Source organism: Aquarana catesbeiana, linkage group LG01 (assembly GCF_042186555.1).
Source record: "Aquarana catesbeiana isolate 2022-GZ linkage group LG01, ASM4218655v1, whole genome shotgun sequence".
NCBI lineage: Eukaryota > Metazoa > Chordata > Amphibia > Anura > Ranidae > Aquarana > Aquarana catesbeiana.
The window spans coordinates 718,426,034-718,449,967 of NC_133324.1; the positions used below are offsets into that span (position 1 = coordinate 718,426,034).

At 41.8% G+C, this 23,934-nt stretch overlaps 1 protein-coding gene across 1 annotated transcript in view; it reads left to right on the top strand.

Moving 5' to 3' along the window:
* Window positions 1-23,934, top strand: part of NAA15 (N-alpha-acetyltransferase 15, NatA auxiliary subunit) — a 90,946-nt gene that overhangs the window by 26,092 nt on the left and 40,920 nt on the right. The window contains exons 5-10 of the mRNA XM_073603934.1: window positions 270-404; window positions 16,694-16,847; window positions 17,953-18,072; window positions 20,907-21,002; window positions 21,079-21,185; window positions 23,542-23,614. Of these exons, the coding sequence (XP_073460035.1) occupies window positions 270-404; window positions 16,694-16,847; window positions 17,953-18,072; window positions 20,907-21,002; window positions 21,079-21,185; window positions 23,542-23,614 (685 nt within the window). The remainder of the gene's footprint in view (window positions 1-269; window positions 405-16,693; window positions 16,848-17,952; window positions 18,073-20,906; window positions 21,003-21,078; window positions 21,186-23,541; window positions 23,615-23,934) is intronic.

Below are 23,934 nucleotides of genomic sequence, written 5' to 3' on the forward strand. Positions count from 1 at the left end.
GGAGCTTTTCAAATGTGCAATAGAAGCTGCAGCAAGTCAGGTAGAGCCCACCTCATTTCCTGGCTGGAGGATGTCTATCATGATCTGATTCTTTTCTCCCCAGCCTGACTGCCCCCCAGTGATGACATAATTGGGGCCTAAATAAGCTATGTAATGACTACAAAAAGATTTTATTTAAAAATGTCATTATAGTGTTGATGAAGTGGGGAGGGGAGGAACCAGAGTAGATTAATCTTCAGCTTTAAGTGCACATTTTTCTTGATTTGCAGGAAACCAGGTACCAGTTGCTGCAGTTGAGGCCAGCACAGAGGGCATCTTGGATTGGTTATGCTATTGCATACCATTTGCTTGAAGACTATGAGATGGCTGCAAAGATCCTTGAGGAATTTCGGAAGACCCAGCAGGTATTCCATGTGGTTGAGTTTTTTATTAATTTCTTAATCGCCTGGCACAGGTTGAAATGATTCAGGAACATTTGGTATGCTGTTGCCTTCAGGAGATTTAACACTGCTAAAACAAAGCTGTAAGGATAGCCTATAACCCCTTCCAATTCCAGCATGCCTCCGTTTTTTGCTAATGTTGTAGAAAAGATATCTTCTCTCCTGAGTGGAGCAAGCTGCTACTTACTTTTTCTACTTTTTATTAAGATAATGTTTTCTAATATGAAATAAAGTAGTGGCACTGTATTATGCAGAATAATTGGATAATAAACTAATAATAATAAACCTACAATAAAGTAGTGGCACGGTAATATGCAGAATAATTGGATAATAAACTAATAATAATAAACCTACAATTGCTGCAGTTGTCACTAATGTGCTCCCACAGTAAAAAAAAATTAAGTGTGGCAGCCCTGCAGCACTTTTCATTTTTTTTATAATGTTTTCTAATAGCTAGTTTCTTCAGTTGTTGCAGAGCCGCCAAGCTTAGTTTGCATTTTTCCAGATCAGTCGGTAGTCTCCATCGCCTTGGAAGGCCATACATTGACCCTCCTGAGAGGAAGACGCAAGGTCAGCCTTTAATGTGTCGTTGTGCACTGAACCCTGTGTCAGGCACTTTTCTAAATATCCTTGGCATAACACTAGTTAGCCGCAAAGTGCTCTATAGGTCCAGGACCATGCTGCACCCACTGGTGGAAGCCTTTCCCTGAAGACTCCTTTGGAGGATATGCATGCCAGAGAGGTGAAGTCAGTCCGGTAACTGATGCCCTGCACTGGCTTTGCAATCCATCCAGACCACCATTGTTGAGTTACAGAGCTTGTCCCTGCCTTTGTCAGAGCTGGCACTCTTATGAGTAGATTTCCTTTCCGTTTGGGTGGTTATGCTGTGTGAAGTGACGCTTTGTTGCTGACCCTCCATTGATCGACTGCACTTCTTGAGGGCTGTGACACTTTTTTGAAAATTTTTCACACATGCCTTGCGTAGATTACAACACTTTGGCACCATGACGCTTTTCAGATAGTGTTGCTGGCGCCTTGCAAGGGCTGTGTCGCATTGTTGGTCTGTAACCCTGCCCTCCACAATGCCAGGAAACGTGTATTTCCTCTGCTTGGGTTTCAGATGACTCCCCACTATACGTCCAGGATACCTCCGTCCTGCTACCCTACCGTGACTCGGTAAAAAACAGCATTACCCTTTCCTGCTCCTTCAGTGTAATTTTGAGTACTTTTTATGGGAATCCCTCATATTTATTATGGCAGATAATAAGCGCAAGAGCAGCAGTCGTGTGGGCCTAGCTAGCTTATCTACCAGTTCTCAGATAAGACCCCACAGCATGGGTACGCATATGCAACAGTTCGCAAACTGCCTCTTGAGTTGTATGGCATAGCCATTCCAGGAGCTGTTTACAAGATGTCATACATGCGCATACAACCCAGGGGAGTCTCGTGGTGTATCTGCGCATGTGCCGGATCTCCATAAAATGTGGGGACGTTACAAAGGTTCTCTTTTTTTTTCTTTTTTTTTTCTTTTTTTTTATCAAGCAAGACAACGTTGGAGTCCATGTGGTATGTACAGTAACTAGTATGTTGTGTGTGTTTTTTTTTTTTTGGGGGGGGGGGGGGTTAGGCTATATGAAATTCTTGTTTAAACCCTACATTCAGGGGTGGCTTCCGCCTCCTTATCCAGGGAGGAATGCCCAAGTTTTTATTGAAAAATATCAGCCCTGTTAACTCAGATTGCAGGAGCCACAAGACTGCATCCATTCCCTCTCCCCCAGAGTCCATATGTGATTTCTGTTTGGCTGTAGCTGCTTTTGCACACTTCTGATCACCTCTATGGTCTAGGAGACCCAGAAGCATCAATCATTTTTGTTACTTTTGGTTTCCCCGGATGTACACAGCGCTATTTAAAAAACAAGATCAAAGCTACTGATCACACACTGATCTTTGTGTGATCTAATAAACCCCATATCTCTCCATAAGGAGTACCTGTCATCAGTGTTAATTTTGGCAGCAAATTTCATTTTAGTCTTTTGACTAAAATGTCATTTTAGTTTTGGTCCCTTTTTGGTCTTCTGCATTTGTTTTAGATTTAGTTGACTAAATCTCCAATACATTTTAGTCAACTAAAATCTAACGTAGTTAAATTGTAATGCATTATTAGTCTTTTGACTAAAATGCCTTTTTAGTCATCTCAATTGTTATATTTTAGTCGACTAAAATACAACAAAGTTAGTTGATGAAAATGTTTTAGTCAACGAAATTAACACTGCCTACTGCTGTCACAAGGGATATTTGCATAATTTTTTTTTTTTTTTAAAGCATCCCTGTGCTCTCACGCAGAGGCAATTGCATATGTAGGTTGCACACGCATATGTAAACTGTGTTCACACTACATATGTGAGATATTGCCGTAAATGTTATAGTGAGAGCAATAATTCTAGCGCTGGACTTCCTTTGTAACTCTGAACTGGTAGCCTATGGAGAATTTTTAGTATCCTATGTTGTCGCCAATCCATGAGTGTGCGCAGTTTTAAAGTGTGACATGTTGGATATTTAGTTACTTGGCGTAACATCTTTTATATTTCTTATCGTACATCACGGGACACAGAGCCATAGTAGTTACTATGTGAGTTATAGGCCACCTTCAGGTGATGGACACTGGGACGCCCTAAGACAAAAAAAGTGCGCTTCCTATATAACCCCTCCCACTACTGGGAGTATATCAGTTTTTTTTTTCTAAGAGATTTTTAAATTTTTCTTATGAAATGTCTCCTTTAAATTTAGTAAGTGTTGTCATGCCTATGTGTCACCACTGAGGGCTGTATTGAGCACTTACCTGTCTCATGCTTTTTAGAAAGCTCACGTTGTGTCTAGGAAGCAGCAGTTCTTCCTGCCCCAGCCAAGCAGCAGACCTCCGGTAAGTCTGGGGGGGGGGGTTCCCTCTCCCCACCAGACACCCCCCTATTCTGTTTCTTTTCTTCCCCTCTTCTCGGGGAAAGAGCGCCACGGGAATTAAAAACAAAAAACCGTTGCGAACGGCACGCTGCTTGGCGGCTTTCAGACCCTCCCTCGCCATCTCTCCTTCCTCCCTGTGGATCCCATAGGATCAGGAGCCCGCGCTCGGGAAAAAAGCTCTTTTTTTTTTTTAAAAAAAAAAAAAAAAAGAGGGGGGGCTTAGCGCAGCGTTTGCATCCTCCAACGTCCAGTGCGGGAAGGTATGTTTTTAAAAGGCACCATTTGTGCTGTTACATGCTGCAGGAAGGACACAAGAGCAAAGGTGGCATATAAGAGGTTTGGTGTCACAGGCATTTCTTTTGACACATTTACTACTGCATCAGGCTGAGCATTAATAGCGGCGACAGGGCTGGACTATTGCTCAAGCAGTAGATGAATTCCTTATGGTAGTACTTCTGCTTTGTGCATCGGGCTATGGTCGGATGGGGGGTGAAAAACACCTCAAAAAAGGACTCTAAAAGGACTGCTACAGTCACACGGAAGCCTAGAACCATCGCAAAAAAGATGGCATCCTCTCCTGAGCGTAATATGGCTGGTCAGAATGAGCCATCAGGAGGGGCAAGTGTTACAGCTGCTCTTAACACTGCAGCCCCTGTGTATATCACTAAGGAGGTTTTTTTCTTCAACCATTTTAAGCTTGGATCAAAAAATTGATGCTTTGATGCTTTAATTGCATCCCAGAATGGGACTAAGCACAGCAGGTCCCCGTCCATTGCTCAGGACCCTCTTGCTGAGGAACAAGGAGCAAGAGATGATGAATTCCTTTCTAAAGACCAGGAAGAGGCTGAAGTCTCCTCTTCTGAAGAACCTGATATGGAAATGTCAGGCTCGCAGGAAAGATTGTTGGTTTTACTGCCAATAACGCAGTCAGTCGTTGAGCCCACTTCTGGTTTGGGTTCTGTAAAGCCTCCCCAATCTGTTCATTCTTTTCCTATCCATTCATGGCTAAGGAAGCTAATGTATTCTGAGTGGGAGCACCCAGCCAGATAAACATTTTTTTCCCCTGAAAAAGTTTCTATACTTTATCCTATGGAGGAAGAGTTTTATAAGAAATGGGGAATTCCAGCAATTGACGCTGCTATATCATCTGTAAATAAAAATCTGACTTGTCCAGTAGACAGTGCTCATATGCTAAAGGATCCAATGGATAAGAAGTTGGAATTCCTTTTTAAAAACTATTGCGCTGGCAGGTTCAGTCATTCAACATGCAATGGTAGCGATTGGAGTATCTCCGTCCTTAAAGGACCAGTTTATAATGGTACTCAAAGTTATTCCTGATCAGCAATCCCAGGAGTTGGCCGGGATATCAGAAGCGTTGTGTTTTACAGTAGACGTTATGAAAGATTCTATTCCCCAGGCCTCACGGCTCATGCTGATTTTTGAATATCTGTTCTTTTCGCATGGAATCAATCCAATCAGTAGTCTCCATCTTACAAGGGACACTATCTATTTTACTTGACTTTTTCACCTATGAAAAGTCTTGTCGCATATATTTATATGAACATATTTCCAAAAAGTGAGCATGTGATATGTTTTTTATAAGTTTTTAGGACTTTTTATGCATTTGTCATAGGAATTGCATTTTTAGTGCACCTTCAACTGAGCACTTTTTCCGCCTTATTTGCACATCATATGGATTTATTTTATCACCGTTTTAACTAACAAAGTATTGCGCATGTGATACGCCTTCTGTATGTTAAGGATTCGATATATATTGACCATAGGATATTGCCTTTTTTAAGTGCATCTTTTACCGAGCACTTTTGCACTTTATTTGCACATTTGAAATGAATGCCAGTCCAGTGTTAGCTGATATAAAGACACAAAAAAGTCCATGTGGTAATGAAGAAAAATAAGAGTCCGTAACGGGCAAAAAAGGATAATCCCACCACCAAAAAGCATACCTGTTCCAAATGCAATCTTCAGTGATGACACCTCTTGTGTCTGCAAGCAGCTCACCTCACTGCTGTAAGGTGTACAGCATATACTGGTCACAGATCACAGGTGAAGATGGTTGATGAGAAGATTTCCTGTGTGTTGCTTGAATAATCTCAATAATGGATGTATGGGATCATGCGGAGAAACATAAAGAATATATAGCGTGATACCGCAACCAACGCAGTGGGACAGGGGCGGATCAAACAGTGATGCACTCGCTTTAGAAAGAGGAGCATAGGCGTCAATCCAACGAACGCCAAGTCCGTATGTCCTCAGTGTGGCAACTTTGGTCGGCTCCAGTTCCCAGCGCTTGTCAGGTGGACTCAATGAATGTTGGTATAAAACATAGAGATGTGCATATAGCGTAATCCCGTATTGCAAAAACCAGTTTTATTAAATTACAAAAAACAAACTCACATTTGAAAGGTAATATGGGGTAAAATCATCCACTAGCGCCGAGCTCATCTCCTGCCGTCAGGCTGTGTGTGTACCCAGTGCTCCAATCCTGACGCGTATCGTCACATCAGATGAAGTCACGTGATGTGACAATACGTGTCGGGATTGGAGCACTGGGTACACAGCCTGACGGCAGAAGACGAGCTTGGCGCTCGTGGATGATTTTACCCCATATTACCTTTCAAATGTGAGTTTGTGTTTTGTAATTTTTTAATAAAACTGTTTTTTGCAATACGGGATTACGCTATATGCACATCTCTTAATGTTTTATACCAACATTCATTGAGTCCACCTGACAAGCGCTGGGAACTGGAGTCGACCAAAGTTGCCACACTGAGGAAATACGAACTCAGCGTTCTTTGGATTGACGCCTATGCTCCTCTTTCTAAAGTGAGTGCAACACTGTTCCGCCCCTGTCCCACTGCGTTGGTTGCGGTATCACGCTATATATTCTTTGTTTCTCTGCACGATCCCATACATCCATTATTGAGATTATTCAAGCAACACACAGGAAATCTTCTCATCAACCATCTTCACCTGTGATCTGTAACCAGTATATGCTGTACACCTTACAGCAGTGAGGTGATCTGCTTGCAGACACAGAGGTGTCATCACTGAAGATTGCACTTGGCACAGGTGTACTTTTTGGTGGTGGGATTGTCCTTCTTTTTTTTTTGCCCGTTACGGACTCTCTTATTTTTCTTCGTTACCACATGGACTTTTTTGTCTATTTTTTGCCTTTATATCAGCTAACACTGGACTGGCATTCATTTCATATGTTTATTTTATGTACACTGCACTAGTTATCATTTTATGTATTTTGATTTGACGTATATTTAATTGCTATTACCACATCATCCAGTTGCTATTATAACCTTATTATTTATTATATATATTTTACCAGCACACTTTGTTGGCAAACACTTCTCTCACCTTCCCTCACAGTGCAAACACCATTACTATTTCATTTTCCTTGTTTCTGTTTTGGATCAGAGTCACAGGTATTTGCAGCAGTGCCCCCTTAGTTTTAATTTCAGACAGCGCGGGAGTCTTTTTTTTTTTTTTTTTATACATTATTTATTTTACAGCGCAGCACTACCTTCATTTTACAGTCACTGTGTAGTATGTTGAATGTAGAATTTTAAAACTATTTTTGAAAATGTTGTCCTTTTTAACATATTGCAATTAAAGCAGAGCTCCACCCAAAAGGGGAATTTTCACTTTAAGCACTCCTACACCCCCCGCCACATTTGCATGTAATTTTTTGTCAAAACTAGGTACCTGCTCCCACTTCCGCTCGCATCGCCTTGCCCTAGATCAGTGGTTCTCAACCTACTAGTGCCATGACCCCTTGATAAAATTTCCCAAGTTGTGGGGACCCCTAACAACAGTAAAATTATTTTCGTTGGTCATTTCATTGCTGTAATTTTGCGACTATTATGAATCGAAATATAAATATCTGATATGCAGGATGTATTTTCGTTCTTACAAATTTTTAACATCTTAAAGCATAGCGATTAATCACAAAAACAATCTGTAATATATAGTGCAAAATATTTATTTAAAATTAACATATAAGTTACAAATGAATAAAATGCTCCACCGAGAGACAGGGTAAGTGCCGGGCAGATGGCGGGGAGGGCACAGTGGTGGGGGCAATTGATGGGCACAGTGGTGGGAGCAATTGATGGGCACAGTGGTGGGGGCAGTTGATGGGCACAGTGGTGGGGGCAGTTGATGGGCACAGTGGTGGGGGCAGTTGATGGGCACAGTGGTGGGGGCAGTTGATGGGCACAGTGGTGGGGGCAGTTGATGGGCACAGTGGTGGGGGCAGTTGATGGGCACAGTGGTGGGGGCAATTGATGGGCACAGTGGTGGGGGCAATTGATGGGCACAGTGGTGGGGGCAATTGATGGGCACAGTGGTGGGGGCAATTGATGGGCACAGTGGTGGGGGCAATTGATGGGCACAGTGGTGGGGGCAATTGATGGGCACAGTGGTGGGGGCAATTGATGGGCACAGTGGTGGGGGCAATTGATGGGCACAGTGGTGGGGGCAATTGATGGGCACAGTGGTGGGGGCAATTGATGGGCACAGTGGTGGGGGCAATTGATGGGCACAGTGGTGGGGGCAATTGATGGGCACAGTGGTGGGGGCAATTGATGGGCACAGTGGTGGGGGCAATTGATGGGCACAGTGGTGGGGGCAATTGATGTACAAAAATGCTTTTATTAGTGTCTGACTTACCAAAGTCACTCAGGTGTTCCGTCAGAATCAGCTAATGTGTTAACCGGAAGTGAGGTTTCATCGCCGCCATCTTGGTACTCTCGTCCGCAGTAAGGCTACAGTTAGAAGTCGGCAAGCGGATATCTTTCTACACCCCTCGAAGTCTTGCATTTTACATGTATTTTTAACAGTAATCTGAGCTTCTATATTATATAAGCCTTATATAGTATATAAGCTCAGTTTACTGGTAAAAATATGTGTAAAACGCGATGGGTGTAAAAAGATATCCGCTTGGCCACTTCTAACTGTAGCCTTACTGCGGGCAAGAGTACCAAGATGGCGACGGAATGTCACTTCTGCGCGGTCTCTCCTCTCCCGGAAGTGGCGTCTCGCCAGACTCCAGCGTACACACAGTAACTTCGGGTCCGTCTTGGCTAGCTTTCCAGATTGGAACAGCATTCATGACCCCCTGGCAAATTGGCAATCGACCCCCAGGTTAAGAACAACTGCCCTAGATAATCTGAGCGGGAGGTCTCCTCTCCCCCTCCCTGCAGTCTTTTGGGACGTGTCAGGTCCCAGAAGACTGTCAGACCATTCAGGAGGTGCAGCGTGACTCACCCATGCCCAGGGCACACCTGCCTGTGAAGCCGCAAGTTATCATAGCCGTGTGCCCACAGTTGAAATGTCGAGGAGAGGGAGAGAAGCGTTTTTCTCGAGTGTGCACTTTCTGGATCCTGGAACAGGTGAGTGTGTGTTTATTAAAACTCAGATACATATGCTATTTCTGATTGTATTCTATCTGACTTTGGATACATAATTTGTACTATACCACTTGTATTGATGGCTTTGAGGATACACCTCCACCTCAATCGTTCTTTTATATTTATGTACAATAAAAGTATTTGTCTCTAAGGGCCCTTTCACACTGGGGCGGGGGCGGCGTCTGCGGTAAAACGCCGCTATTGTAAGCGGCGCTTTGCCGTCGGTATTCGGCTGCTAGCGGGGCAGTTTTACCCCCCCGCTAGCGGCCGCGAAAGGGTTACAAAGCGCCTCTGCAGAGGCGCTTTGCCGGCGGTATAGCCACGCTGTCCATTGATTTCAATGGGCAGGAGCGGTGAAGGAGTGCTATACACTCCGCTCCTTCACCGCTCCAAAGATGCTGCTAGCAGGACTTATTTTCACGTCCTGCTAGCGCACCGCTCCAGTGTGAAAGCCTTCAGGGCTTTCACACTGGAGAGACAGCAGCGGCTGTTTTGGGTCGGTTTGCAGGCGCTATTATTAGCGAAATAGCGCCTGCAAACCGCCCCAGTGTGAAAGGGCCCTTAAACTCAGCAGATATGCTTTTTGTAGCTGCTGACTTTTAATAAACACATTAGTGACTGGAGCGCCTCTTCAAACCAGTTTATAAGTACACTCTCTCAAGATGCCTTAATAGATACTGATTTGTTTTTCTTCCATTCCATTTATATATAGAATATATAAAAAAGAAGCTACTGATCTGTGGAGCATAAAATACCCTTTGCAATCATCCCTTCTTTTTTTTTTTTTTCCCTCCATGAGCCATTTATTTTATCATCAAATTCCAGAGTTTGCACATGCTATAGCTCAGCTATTTGTTATGCTGTACAGAGACAAAGTCACGTGGCTGTTAGATCTATGAAGGCTGCAGTCTTATGGCTTCTGTTTTTAATTTATTATGTTGTAAAAACACAAGATTTGTTGTTTGCATGCTATATTGCTGTGCAGTACAGGGGGTCCCCTAGTTACAAACATCTGACTTACAAACGACTCCTACTTACAAACGGAGGGAGACAACAGGAAGTGAGAGGAAATCTACCCCTAGGAAGGGAAATTCACTCCTGTAAGAGCTATTATGGGGAAAAGGTACCTCCACTGATGCTTTATCACCAAGGCTTGTTTCCACAACAACCCAAAATTTTCAAAATCCAATTGTCATTGGGACAGAAAGTGAGGTGAAATCTTCTGAACAGGGGCACTCACAGAAAAACAAATGTTACAGGGGTGTTAACCCTTCCTTATGCTATCCAAAAAGCTTAAAAATAGTTTTTTGGCTGGAGCTACACTTAAAAAATGTACCTGTTCCAACTTACAAACAGATACAACTTAAGAACAAACCTACAGTCCCTATCTTGTTTGTAACCCGGGGACCCCCTGTAGAGTGCAAAGAAACTTTTTGTGATTAGGTTATACTGTGTATTATTCAAGCAATATTGGCAATAATGTGTATTCTATATGGGTGGCACTATACTATCGAAGTTAAGTTGTAAGAATTGGCAGTTGTGGTTTTTTAAAGGACAAGTTCCCCTTTTGGGAAAAAAATAATAAATGCACATATTTTTGCAGGAAAAAAATGTGCATTTATTTGTTCCCTAAGGAGCCTGGAAAGCATTGCACCCATGATCAGTGGATCTCCTGCAAACAAGCCCTGCAGCTTTCCGCCCCTACCTGCATACGTGCAGGTCATTTACAAGCTACAGGGCTTGGGAATGACCTACAAGGCCACTCATCAGCGACCTCACAGTCCATTCCAAACTAAAAGTCCTCAGCCGAAAAGGTTGACAGTACTTGTAGTTCAAGTCATTCACAGGAAACTGTAAATGAATGATGCGTCTGTGTGGATCTGCAGATGTGTAAAAGCTTTGTGTCTTAAAGCAGTTGTATACCCGCACAGAAATAAAAAAAAAATTAAAAACAAACAAAAAAAAAACTGTAAGGCAAAGGCATAACGAGCTAGTATGCAGCGCGAAATACTCACCTTAGAACGAAGCGCCGGCATCTGATCCCGGTCCACGCCATGGGAGCTGACATTTTGTCCTTGGCGTTTCTTCCAGGTTCGCGGCTCCGGCGCTGAGAGTGGCCGGAGCCGTGATTACGTCACTCTCGCGCATGCGCGTGGGAGTCGTCTTCCTGTCAAGGTCAGGCAGCGTCTGCTGGACCTTCAGCCGGGCCTTCACAGCGCATGCGCCGCTGACATCAGCAGCTGCATGCAAAGTGAATATCTCCTAAACTGTATAGGCTTACTTATTATTATAGGCTTACCTGTAGGTAAAAATAAAAAAAAAGGTATACAACCGCTTTAATGTACTGTATGGTGTCAAAAGGCATAATTGCTTTTCTGCAAAAATTAGTTTCTCTGAGAGATTATGCTGTGTAACTGGCATTTACACAATTATCTGCCACTGATTATTATGGTGCAAGGCTTTGGTGGTTTCCTAAGTAAACAACAAATGTGACTTCTTACCTCTGTTTTGTCAGACACTTGCCCTTGAAAATGATTATTACTTATGACTGTTTTGTGTAGAACTAAAATTGGAGGGCACAGTTCCATTTTTTAAAATTCATATTTACTTAATGTTTGAGAAATATGGAGGCTTGTTGCTGAGCCCCCCTGAAAATACTGGTTGACTAGTTGTCAGATGTGACTAATTACAAGTATAAAAAACAAGGGCTTGCAACTTTGACTGAGTTTCCTGAACTTGCTATATTTGCTTGGGGTCGAATACTAAAGACAGTGGGACAGTAACAGTTGGGCAACTAGCAGTCTCAGTAATTGGCTGTGGCAGCCTGCTTATTTCTCTAATGACAGGGTTTATAGCTTGTACTATGAACAGAATATGTAGTCCTGACATATAGAAGAGAAACTGAGTACCATAAGAACAACTTTATTATGTAACATGCAAAATCTATTACACATCATTAAAATTACTCTCCACATAGGGGTTCATAACATGCAAAGGTTCTGCTTACAGTTCACATGTGGACGCAACATGTTTCTGAATCCTCCTTTATGAGCACATGTGACAATTGGTATACTGGAAGCCACTCATAATATTTTTAATAGAGTAGTATTAGCCAGTAGGGTTCACTGGAATTCATAGTATGTGTATGTTGCCCGTAGAGGTGCAAATGATTAAGCCAAGGTAAAGCCACTGCCTCTTAGGTGGAAAATTCAGGTACATTCAGTAAACGGCCAATGGTCTTGTACACATAATCTTAAAATAAAAGGACCAGCTTCCCATTGGAGAACCATCCAGACCCAATGTGAGTAAGTCACCATAAAGACAGCATGGTAATCAAAGTAGTCAAGGCACATATATCCCAAAGAGGAGGCTCTTTTAGCTTTCAGGTTATACAGTCATCGGGAGGATTGGACACTGGCAAATGGGGGGAAAAACTGTAGGTTATGCTTGGCAAAACCCCTCCTATCATGCATACCTTCCTTTTATTTTTTTTATTTATTTTTTTTTTTTTCCCCTGCTAGTAGAGCTTGTTACATGCACCACAGCAGGTCATGGGCAGGCAGGGAGGACAAATTATCTCAAGTGGAGTATAAATTCAAACTATGCTCTAATATGTATAGTATCCCCCTCTGTGAGTAATTTATAAATGTAAATGCTGCAAATACCTAATTTCAAAGCCGAGATCGCAATCACATGACCCTCTCCTCCCACCCTCCCGACTGAGGTCAGCAGGCGAATCTCGCCCCCGCCCGCTGCATCTGTCAGAGGAGGAAAGGAGAGATTTGGCCGGTCATGTGATCACGATCTCTGCTCTGAAATTGGGTATTTACAGCATTTATTTTTATAAATCACATTGGGGGGATTACTACAATGGGAGGCAGTGCTGATGGTGTATACATTACCACTTAAAGCTCTCAGCAGATCAGTCTCCACAAATTCAGCATGGTGCCTAAAAATGGAGAGCAACTGAGCATGTGCAGAGCAGGGTGAGACAGTGTATTACTAGATTATAAACAGTAAGGGCCAGTTCACACCAGATGCAGTTCCGTGCGCTATTTTGCTGCACTAAAAATGCATGCACTGTGTTTTCCATGTATTCCAATGGCTCTAGTTCACACCAATGCAGGAACTGACTGGAACTGACTGCACTGGTGTGAACTAGAGCCACTGGAATACATAGAAAACACCATGCATGCATTTTTAGGGCCAGTTCACACCACAAAAATGCACTCATATGTTTCGGATCAGTTTTTGCTTGCAGTTCCAATGCGCTTTTGCTACAGTTTGCTAGATTCCAGTACAGTTGTGTGCTGAAAAAATGCAGCACGCACTACTTTTTTTTTTTTTTTTTTGCACCGGAAACTGACTTCACTGGTGTGAACTAGAGCCATTGGAATACATGGAAAACACTGCATGCATTTTTAGCGCAGAAAAAAGCGTACGGACCTGCATCGGGTGTGAACTAGCACTTAAGGCACTTATTTTAAGGCCTCATGCACACTGGATGTTTTTGGATGTTTTTACAGCAGCTGTTTTCGGCTTTAGACATTTTTTTTCTACAGTCAATAAACTCCCCATTATGTTAGTGTCCATGCGCACACAGGCTGTTATCAGCAGTTTTTTGGCTTTAAAAAAAAAACAAAATTAGTAGGTTCTGAGAGGAGTTCTTTAGCTGTAAAAACGCTCTAACGTCAAAAATCGCTGATAAATGCTCAAACGTGGCTCACCAGCGTTTTTTTAACATTTTTGATCCATTGAAGTACAAAAAAAAAAAAAAAAAAGAGCTAAAAAACGCCATTGCAAAAAACGTTGAAAAACTCACTGCAAAGCTACTGGTGTTTTTATAACGTTATTTCAACGTCTAGCGTGCATGAGGCCTTAATGTTTACATAGCTATACCTGCAAAAGTGGCTAGCCTGAAGTGCTCTAGCAGGACTTCATTTTCTGACTAAAGTTCCACTTTAACCAGAATATTCTTCTCCTGTCCCTCTGTGCTGCCCGGGCTCATCAAAAGGAAGTTTCCCGCAATCATATGTATGATTGTAAAAAGCAACTGCTTCTTTTATAAAGACTGATTCCCTGTATGTCATCCTGGAAAGACCTCAGAAGGGTGCCCCAGCTTCTTGGTCTGTCTGAGTAACCTACAGATGGTGGAACATCATTCAGACCTATGGTATTAGGGATCGGTTTCCACCCTTTCCTGTCATGGCACCTTCTAATAGTGCGTCTTGGGCTTTTTGTCATCGCGCAACAGTTTGCAATGCTGCCACCGTACCTTTTTATTGAGACACTTCCTATGTCTCTCAATGGACAAGAAAAAAAAAAATTGTACTCCCTGTTAAATCCTTCTCTTGTAGTCCATTTTCTGAGGCATGCTTGCTAATAGGAGGGTTTATACTGGGCTGGCATACATTAACTTGTTTATTTGGTCAGTCTCCAGTCCTACTGTAGGTGGCAGGGAAGGTTATACTTCCTAGGGGAGCTTTTCTAAAATTGATGCACACAGAATCTGGTGCAGCTTTGCATAGTAACCAACCAGCTTCTATGTTTTATTGTCAAAGCTTAATTGAACAAGCTGAAATTAGAAGATGATTGGTTACTTATGCACAGCTGCACAGATTCTGTGAGCACCTTTTTTTTTTTTTTTAGTAAATTCTACCCCTCTCCATAAAAGGTAAAATCCTATTTCTTCTAGCTTTGGGTACAGCGGCAAGGAGTTGATTCCTTTCAGATTTTTATCTTTGTTACACAATTGGAGATTTTTCCTTTAATTTTTACTATAGTCTGTGTGACACTCCTAAAAGAACTGGGTTGACAGATACAGGAAAGCACAGATAGCCTAAAAACATTTTCAAAAGTTCTAATGCTTTCCCCATTCTAATAAAATGTTTTTGTCTGTTCCCTGTTGTAGACATACAGAGAGATGTCACTGCTCCAAGCCTGCATATAAATCCTTCACCTCTGGATGCTGACTGAAAGGAGCTCAACTATGCTTCACAAACTCAGCAGAAAAGCAGCAAGTTGCACACTGATGTCAGATCAAATCCAACTTGATCAGAGCCAGACAAAACACACTGCAGCCCTATCTAGAACCCCCTAACGTTTCAGCCAATACAGGCTTGATCACACTATTGGGTGAAATAACAGGGAATGGGCTGCAGTGTGCTTTGTTCAGGTTTAGTGATGCAGGATCTGTTCTGACATTGTTGTGTGACTTACTGCTTACCTGTTTCAGACGTGACATAGACAGAAATCTGAAAAGGGTTTGTAGCCTGTACCAGTCTATCCCAACAAAATATAAAGTTTGGGCTCAAGTTTGGCTTAAAAATGTATCAATACTTATAAAATATTTCATCTGCCGTCTATAACCCTAGGTTCACACTTTTGCGCCTCGCGTGGGCCGCGTTTGCATGGCAGCCAATTTTTGGGGGTTTCTGCTAGGGTTGTCCCGATACCACTTTTTTAGGACCGAGTACAAGTACCGATACTTTTTTTCAAGTACTCGCCGATACCGATACTTTTTTTTTTAATGTCACGTGACAGTTTTTTTTTTTGCTATTTATTTGGGGGGGGGGGGGGGGTGAACGTTGTATGTGTGTGTGTGTGTGTTTTTTTTTTTGTTTTTTTTTTACAATTTTTATTTTTTACAATAATATTTTTTTATTCTTATTGTTGTTTGTTTTTTTTTGTTTTTTTTTTTTTTTATCAGCCCTGTTGGGGGGCTTTGGTGAGATATCAGGGGTCTTAACAGACCTCTGATATCTCCCCCCTTGAGACAGAGACAGAGGATAGAGATTCCCCAGTCCCTTTCTCTGCAGCGTCAGCTGCACTGAGAATGAATGGAGAGAAGACAGCATCTCTCCATTCATAAACTGACACATTGTAATCACAGGAGATTACAATGTTTCAGTTATGTGAATGGACAGAGTCAGCTGACTCTATCCATACACAAAGGAAGGAGGAGGGGGACGAGGAACTGAGGGGGAGAACGGAGGGGACAGATAAGGAGAGAGGAAAGGAGGGGGGACAGATAAGGAGAGAGGAATGCAGGGGACAGCGGAGAGGCACAGAGGAACAGAGGGGGCATGGAGGAGGATGCAGTGACATACAGCGGTGACCGATCACCGCTGTATGTCACTAAAGCTGCTGAAAGCCGCTGGGGGAGAATCTTGTAACTCCCCCACGCGCCAATCACAGCTGTCCTCTAGGTATCGGGGGAAGCATCGGGAGCATTTGTCCGAGTACAAGTACTTGGGCAAATGCTCGGTATCGGTACCGATACTAGTATCTGTATCGGGACAACCCTAGTTTCTGCAAAAAAGGTGCATGCACCTTTTTAAGAACATGGCCGCAGGAAAATCAAATGGTCTTTTTGACCATGCGATTTTCCCCACGATTCCTGCACACGCACTGTAACTTTACATACATGGGGATGCCATTCAGAATGCGTGGCAGCCCCGCACGTTTTCATAGAACAGCGTGTTTTCGCTGCGGGTGGTTGTAGGTGTGGGAATCACTGTGATTTCCGCACACGCAGAGCTGTGAACCAATCAAATAGTAGGTTTTTAAAGATCTTTAAAACTCCAAATATGGTGTAGCAACTCTCCCCTTCCTTTGCTACCAGCTGTCTTTGCAAGGTGGCTAGGGTGTTCTTGGCCACATGCATGGAGAGAAAGTTGGGAAGTTATTGCTGTGGCCACCCTGTTGAGGTCTTTTTTGAGTCAGTCAGCAAGTGAAATGTTAACTAACAATTTGTTAAAAATAACCAAGCTTATTTCTTAGATTTCTGTATTTCTGAATGTGTTCTGTACAAGGGTTCTCGATTGTTAAAGTTGTTTACTTTGTTCCCCTCAGACTTCTCCCGATAAAGTGGATTATGAGTATAGTGAGTTGCTGCTTTATCAGAACCAGGTTCTTCGTGAAGCTGAGCTGTTTAAGGAGGCATTGGATCATCTTTGTACGTATGAAAAGCAGATTTGTGATAAGCTAGCAGTGGAAGAAACAAAAGGTAAATTTTACAAGTTTCATGTGCATTTGTTATTTAAACTGTGTGGCTAATATGTATCCAGAATAGGTTGTATGTTATTGACTTTAATAATGTATCGAATTTGAATTTACTGACGCCAGTGCTTCTGAATGATATCTTTTAGTTGAATCCCAAGATAACATGAGTAGCAGTTTACAATTTAATTGTGGATACATGCCTGTCTCTCATTTTGATGTGCAAAAGAAACTTAACCACTGCTTGCCAAGGTATGTCCCAGGACGTCCTTGACTTTGAGCAGGTATATCTGAATGATGCCTGCAGCTACAGGCATCATTCAGATATTGGCATTTTTTAGCCGTCAATTCCCTACACCATAAGCACGATCATAGCGGCTGTTCTGCCCCTTGATTGTTCTTACGGGTGCCGCCCTCCGGTGCCTCTACCGACTCACCACTTCCATCGGTGAGTCGGGGAAACCTTTTTTTTACCCTTTTAGATAGATCTCTCTCTCTAGGTGTGTGTGTGTGTGTGTGTATATATATATATATATATATATATATATATATATATATATATATATATATATATATATATATATATATCTATCATTTGCTATATAGGTACTATATATATATATATATATATATATATATATATCACCTCAGTGCTTTCACACTGAGGCGCTTTAGCGCCTGTAAAGAGCCTCTCCAGTGTCAAAGCCCAAGTGCTTTGACACTGGAGCCGTGCGCTTGCAGGACGTTAAAAAGTCCTGCAAGCAGCGTCTTTGCAGCGCTGTAGGAGTTGTGCATACACCGCTCCTAAATCGCCCCTGCCCATTTCTAGATTGCCCCAAGCGCTTTGCAAGCGGTTTTAACCCTTTTTCGGCCAGTAGCGGGGAGTTATAAAGTGCGCTGCTAAAACGACGGTAAAACGCTGCTAAAAATAGCGGCGCTTTACCACCAACGCCCCAGTGTGGAAGTAGCCTAAGAAAAAAGTAAACGTTTATTAAACTGTCATATCTCCAGAATATGTAGGTCATGAATGTGAGGGCAATATTTTAAATTCTAATTAGTATTATGGTGCTTTTTATATAGTATCTAATTCTCTTTTCTTTTTTGCTTTTTAGGAGATTTATTACTGCATTTGGGTCGACTTGAGGAGGCAACAGACGTGTATCAGGCTTTGCAGGAGAGGAGTCCTGAGAACTGGTCATATTATAAGGGTTTAGAAAAGGCCATGAAGCCAGGTAAATAATCATTATAATATATATTTATATATAAACAGTGTTAAAGGGGAATGAAATGAAATGAATGAAATGTAAAATAAAAATACTGACAGGTAGGCTTCTTAGGACCAAAGGGACCCTATTGGTCTCTTCTGTCATAAATCCCTCTAACCAGAAAGCATTGGTGTACGCTGAGCTGCTCAACTCATCGTACGTTTGCGCCACAGATCTATGTCATGACAATGGGACTCCAAAGCACGGGAATTACATAATCATGTCTGAAAGAGCCTGAACCTGGAAAGAAGACCTGGAGAAGATGTCAACGTTCATGACTGATTGGAGCACTGACAGTGCCACGCTGGAGGAGATCACTAGCTAGGGAGCGTTTGCCCATATATGCTGGTTATACAAGTACATTATGGTTAAAACTTCCTGGGGCCCAATTTAATCACTTTTTCTTTTCTTTTTTTTTTTTTGTTACGGACGTTTAATTCTGCCTTAATTTAGAAGGAATTACAACACTGCTATATATTAAAGCGGGGTTCCACTAAAATTTTTAACTTAATCTTACCCCCTTCAGTTAATTGCATAGATGTTGAAATGCCGCACGAAAAAACTTTTTATCGCTGTAATTACCTTTATATTGTACTTTATTGTGGCACTTCCTGTCTCTCCTCCCATGGGAGTAGGCATGTTTATTACCTTTCCCCGGCACCGCACTGTCTCCTGGGAGCTTAGTGTCAGGCTTCCCAAGATTCAGTGCGGAAACAATGATCATGCGCGTGAACAAGCTGTGAATGAACAGCATTCACCGCATCCAGGAAATCAATGCTTGTCGGCTTTGCATGCCCACAAGCAAGATGGAAACAGCCAGCATCACATTTTTTAAGTTATTTTTCAGTACGAAAACAGACAGAGGCGGAAATATTACACCCAAACTGTGAGTATTATTTTGGGATTAGCAAAGTGTCTCAATGGCCTAAAAACAAAAAAAGATTGGTCGCCGGACTCCCGCTTTAAAGTGGATTATAACTCCTGTTTTTTAGTTTGTTTTTTTCTGCTTATCCCAGCTTCAGATTGAAAGGTTTACCCCTCACTTCCTGTCCACAACCTTTTCACCTGACAGAAGTGAGGGAAACTCTCCAGCAACATTACAGACAGATGTAAAAATGTGTTTTTGTTTGGTTTGGTTTTTTTGGTTTTTTTTTTTTTTTTTTTTTTTTGTAAAGGTTAGAATTGCAATCAACTTTTTGTCAGTTACCCTGTTGCAGATTTTCCCTCATTTCCTGTCTTGAAAAATGCTGTCCCCAAAACAGGAAGTAAGGTGAAATCTCCCCAATGAAGCCCTGAATAGAAGTAAAACCTGCCAGATGTTCTTACCCTTTCCCACTCCATCCAAAACTAAGAAAGTGTTTTAGCTATAGATACTTTACATTTTCAAGTAGAAAGAACAGGTGTGTTTGAGATTGCTGATTTTTTTTTTCAACATGGTCCTTGTCCTGCTCATTGGTGCTAAGGTCAGATAGAAGAAAATAAGGAAGCCGTGCCTTTTTTATGCCAGCTAGATAAAAAGCATTTTTAGATTAAATTAAAAGTGGCAGACTGTGTAATTCTCTCATTAAGGCTTTAATTTGACATTGTGGAAGTTGATTTACTAAACCAGAGAGTGCAAAATCGGGTGCAGCTGTGCATTGATACCAATCAGCTTCCAGGTATTTTTGTCAAAGCTTACTTGAACAAGCTGAAGTTAGACTCTGGCTACCATGCACAGTTTCAGCAGATTTTCCACTCTCTGGTTTTAGTAAATCAAGCCTTGTATGTTAATGGGCTCCAGTTTAAGGTGCTTTTCAAATCGCCCAGATTTCATTAAGCCCTGCATTTGACCTCCTTCTAAACTGCATTTGAACTGGATGAAATAGGTTTTGCATTCTATAGACTGTGAACGCAAAGCCTGCCTTAAAAGGATGAAAGCCTGCTTACATGGACTCTAAGGCTGGTCATACATTTTACAATATTCCTATTCAATTTCCTTTAGATTTACCTTCAACTATGGAGTGCAAGGGCCTGCTTGATTGCATACAAATTAAGTGTTAGGTTTGACCTCATATGTTTTTGGTAAATCTAAAAGAAAATTGTACAAGAAAGTTGTATAATGTATAGCCAGCCTTAGTTTGCTCATAAATGGTGAGTGTGATGGACTTGCCTGCTGGCTTCTTGACTGACTCTGATGGTAAGCTCTCCATTAGCTCTGTTCTGCCCACTTTTGGGCCTTTTCCTCATGTTGCCTCCAAATATATAAGCGAAAGAAAAAAAAAATGAAAATCAGTTGACCTGATTATAATGGCTGCTGCATGCGTGACCCTGAAAAACCGAGAACTTGCCACTGGAGTTTTCAAGAGACATAAAGTATTAGGTGGTTGAATTCCCTATTGTCCACCAGAAACTTAGATACCAGTTGCAAGTAGATTGAGCCTTAAAAAATTCAGAGACCAGAACCCCCTTGTGAACATTGTAATGGGTGGCTTTAGCCTGGATTTTAGATAGGGATTCCAGCAATGAGATACCTAAGAAGCATGGAGGGTGAATAGATGAGTTTGAAAGAAAATTTAAAAAATGTTTTCCTTTTTAATTTGTCACTGTAATATTTGCGCTTTTAATTGGTCTGCGTGTACTTGTCGAAATGTCATCGCATGTGCAATTTAAAGGAAATCTACTGAGTTTATCATTACATGTAATTGCTCACATTTTGAATATATATGATTTCTGGGCATGAATCCTACAGATTACAGTAGTTATTTTTTCTTTGTGCCATATTTATTAAGCAGACCTATGTTAAAAAAACTTTGTATTTGCAGCCACTGTAGAAGAGAGACTGAAGATTTATGAGGACAGCTGGACTAAGTTTCCAAAAGGTTTAGTGCCAAGGAGACTGCCTTTAAACTTCTTGACAGGTGTGTAAAAAGATCAGTTTTCCTACGAATGTACAATTGATTCATCGTTTGTTCACCCATAGCTCTTTGTTTTTAGGTGAAAAATTTAGAGTGTGTTTGGATAAATACTTAAGAATGAACTTCAGCAAAGGATGTCCTCCAGTTTTCAACACTTTGCGGTTGTTGTACAGTGACAAGGAGAAGGTAAAGTAATGTTTTTTGGGTAATGGTGGCTACTTGCAGTTAAATAGAACTCTTTAGCACTACACTAGAATTTTTAGGGCGAATCATGATTTATGGTATGCAAAACAATAGCTATGAATTGGATGCAGCCTTCAGTGCATACAATAGCTCCTTGGTTATCTAGTCAACCAAAATTTTCACTTATGAAAAGGTTATTTGCAAAAATGGAAACGAGCCCCTGAGTTCCAAAATATCAGAGATTCGTGGCATAATTCTACCCTAACACTCAACCTAGCCAACACCCCTTCATGCAAATTACCAGTATAGGAAATTTGGGAGTCTGTACTGTGCACCATGTTCTGTTTTGTTACAAGAGAAGTATGGGGTTCAGGATTATTGCACATTTATACTTGCATAGGTGGATGCAGCATCATTACAATCCCTGGTGCCTCTACACTGAGAACTGAGCGATCGAACACCGCCGATCGCTCGGTTTTCACAGCTCCCCAAGCAGAGAGCTGGAGACTCAGTCACAGCTCGCTTCTCTACCCCCTCCTCGCTCACGGTAGTGCATGGCTGTGGAGGGGGTGCAAGTGGCCGGTTATAGCCTCTTGGCAACTTGCTGAGAGGCTCAGCCAGGTGTTTGTCCAGGGATCTAGGCGGATCCCAACTCTGTGGTCGTGATGACGTCGAGCCTGGACTGACACTCTGCTGAAAACGGGTCATGGGAGTGCAGTTCATTTGCAGCTTTGACTGTACTTCTTTAAAAAAAAAAAACAGAAAGAGGTACCCCAGGGATTTTATGGGCAAGGGATGATACCAGATAAGAGTGTGAAACATATGTAAAAAAGTAGTACAAAATCTATTAGTTTACAAAAGTACAAATTACATGTGAAAATATTAAAACCAAAAGCCGATGGATATGCTACAACAATATACAGCTAAATTCTGAATCATGAAGTTGGTCTCGTAGTGGGAAGCCGATCAGTATACATAAATTCAGAAATCCCAACATGTTTCGGAATGTTTGAATAGTTAGATTCCTTCTTCAGTGGCTGGTTTGAAGCAAGCTGTATTCTCTAATAACACAACGGCAGAAAAGGATTGTCAAATAAGTCATATATGTATTTATACATGGTATAAAAATAACAAAGAATATATAAGCAACAATCTAGGGAACAGCATGGGGCATATAGGGGGCAAGCAAGTTTGAATCTGATAATACTTAGAGTAACCATCATTAGTAGGCCGAAATACACTTCAGATTCTGCTTAAATCGGGATCTGGGTCTCGGGTGGCCCCATCGTATGGGTCAGTCAAAAGAAGGGGCTTTCCAAGGTGAGTTGAAAACATATGCAATGTTCTCTAGCCAAACAATGGCACATAGTTCACCATAATGTAGTTTTCAAAAAGAGAGTAAAGGAAACTTCTCCTTAACCTACCTGGCGGTATGATTATTTCGGATTTTAGGTGCTGAAAGCGGTACAATTATTTTGCATGGAAATTTGGCGTTTTATATTGTAGGTCTGTAAATCTTAACAATAACACACTTAAATCTGTCCAAACCAGAGTCTAGTAGATATCCCGGGTATGATAAAGTTTGAAACACAAAAACATAAATTATAATATAATAAATAAAAATAAATAATTAAAAAAAAAAAAAAAATAGTAGTAAAATAAATTTCCCCACAATTCACTATCGCTCAATTCTGCAAGTGTTCTAATTTACTATCGCTGTTTTCTAGCTGGTCTAAAGCCACTTTTGACGTAAAGGGACACTTTTTGGTTGCTATGGACAATCTCCAGTTTCCAGGCAGAAAGAACAGTGTATATCATGTAAAACTGCATGCAGGGCATGGGCCCAAGCACTGGGGACAAAAGAGATGTGAAATCATTTCATACAGTACTGTAATCTGTAAGATTACAGTACTGTATGTGTTATGATTTTTACTTTTTTTTTAATTTGCCGCCAGGCTCCGCCCCCGTGCGTCGCGCCGCTCGCAGGGAACGGAGCCTGGCACGGAGAGGCTTCGGAGGAGGACTGAGTCCTCGGACACTGCGGGGGACATCGCAGGATCCCGGGGACAAGGTAAGTAAAGCCGCCCCAGGATCCTGCAATGCGATCCCGAGTGTGGCTCAGGGTTACCGCTAATGGTACTGAATTTTAACCCCGAGCCACACTCGGGAATACCGCCAGGGAGGTTAATGCATGTATGAAAAAGAAACGAACGAGACAGTGTATATTTCAAGTTATGTTCTTCAATTTTAGTCTATTTATACAATTGCTCATTCCATGTGCTTGCATTGTCTCTGATTGATTGGAAATGCTCACTGGTTCTGTAGTCTTTCTAAAAGTAATTTTTTTGATATTTTCCAGGTGGAGATTATTGAAGATCTTGTCGTAGGTTATGAAACATCACTAAAAAGTTGCCGACTGTTTAACATTAATGGTAAGTTTAACTTCTATAGCCAAGTTTTATTTTTTATTGTCATTGCTAAACAGTGTTTTTCTTAAAGACCAACTCCTGGCAAAATTGTTTTTTCCCCTTGCAGTGGGGCTGTGCCTGCATGCAAAGGGTTAACTGCTCTTTTTGTCTAGGGGGTGAACACAGCACTTATACTCACCACCTCCTTCGATTCTTGGGAAAACTCTGCTCCCCCACATCCAGTGGTAGACTGTTCCTGATGTCTCCACGTGCAGAGCCGGTCTATAGGTGTGATGACGTCAGGAACAGTCTACCACACAGGACACCTGGACCGCAGGTGAGCA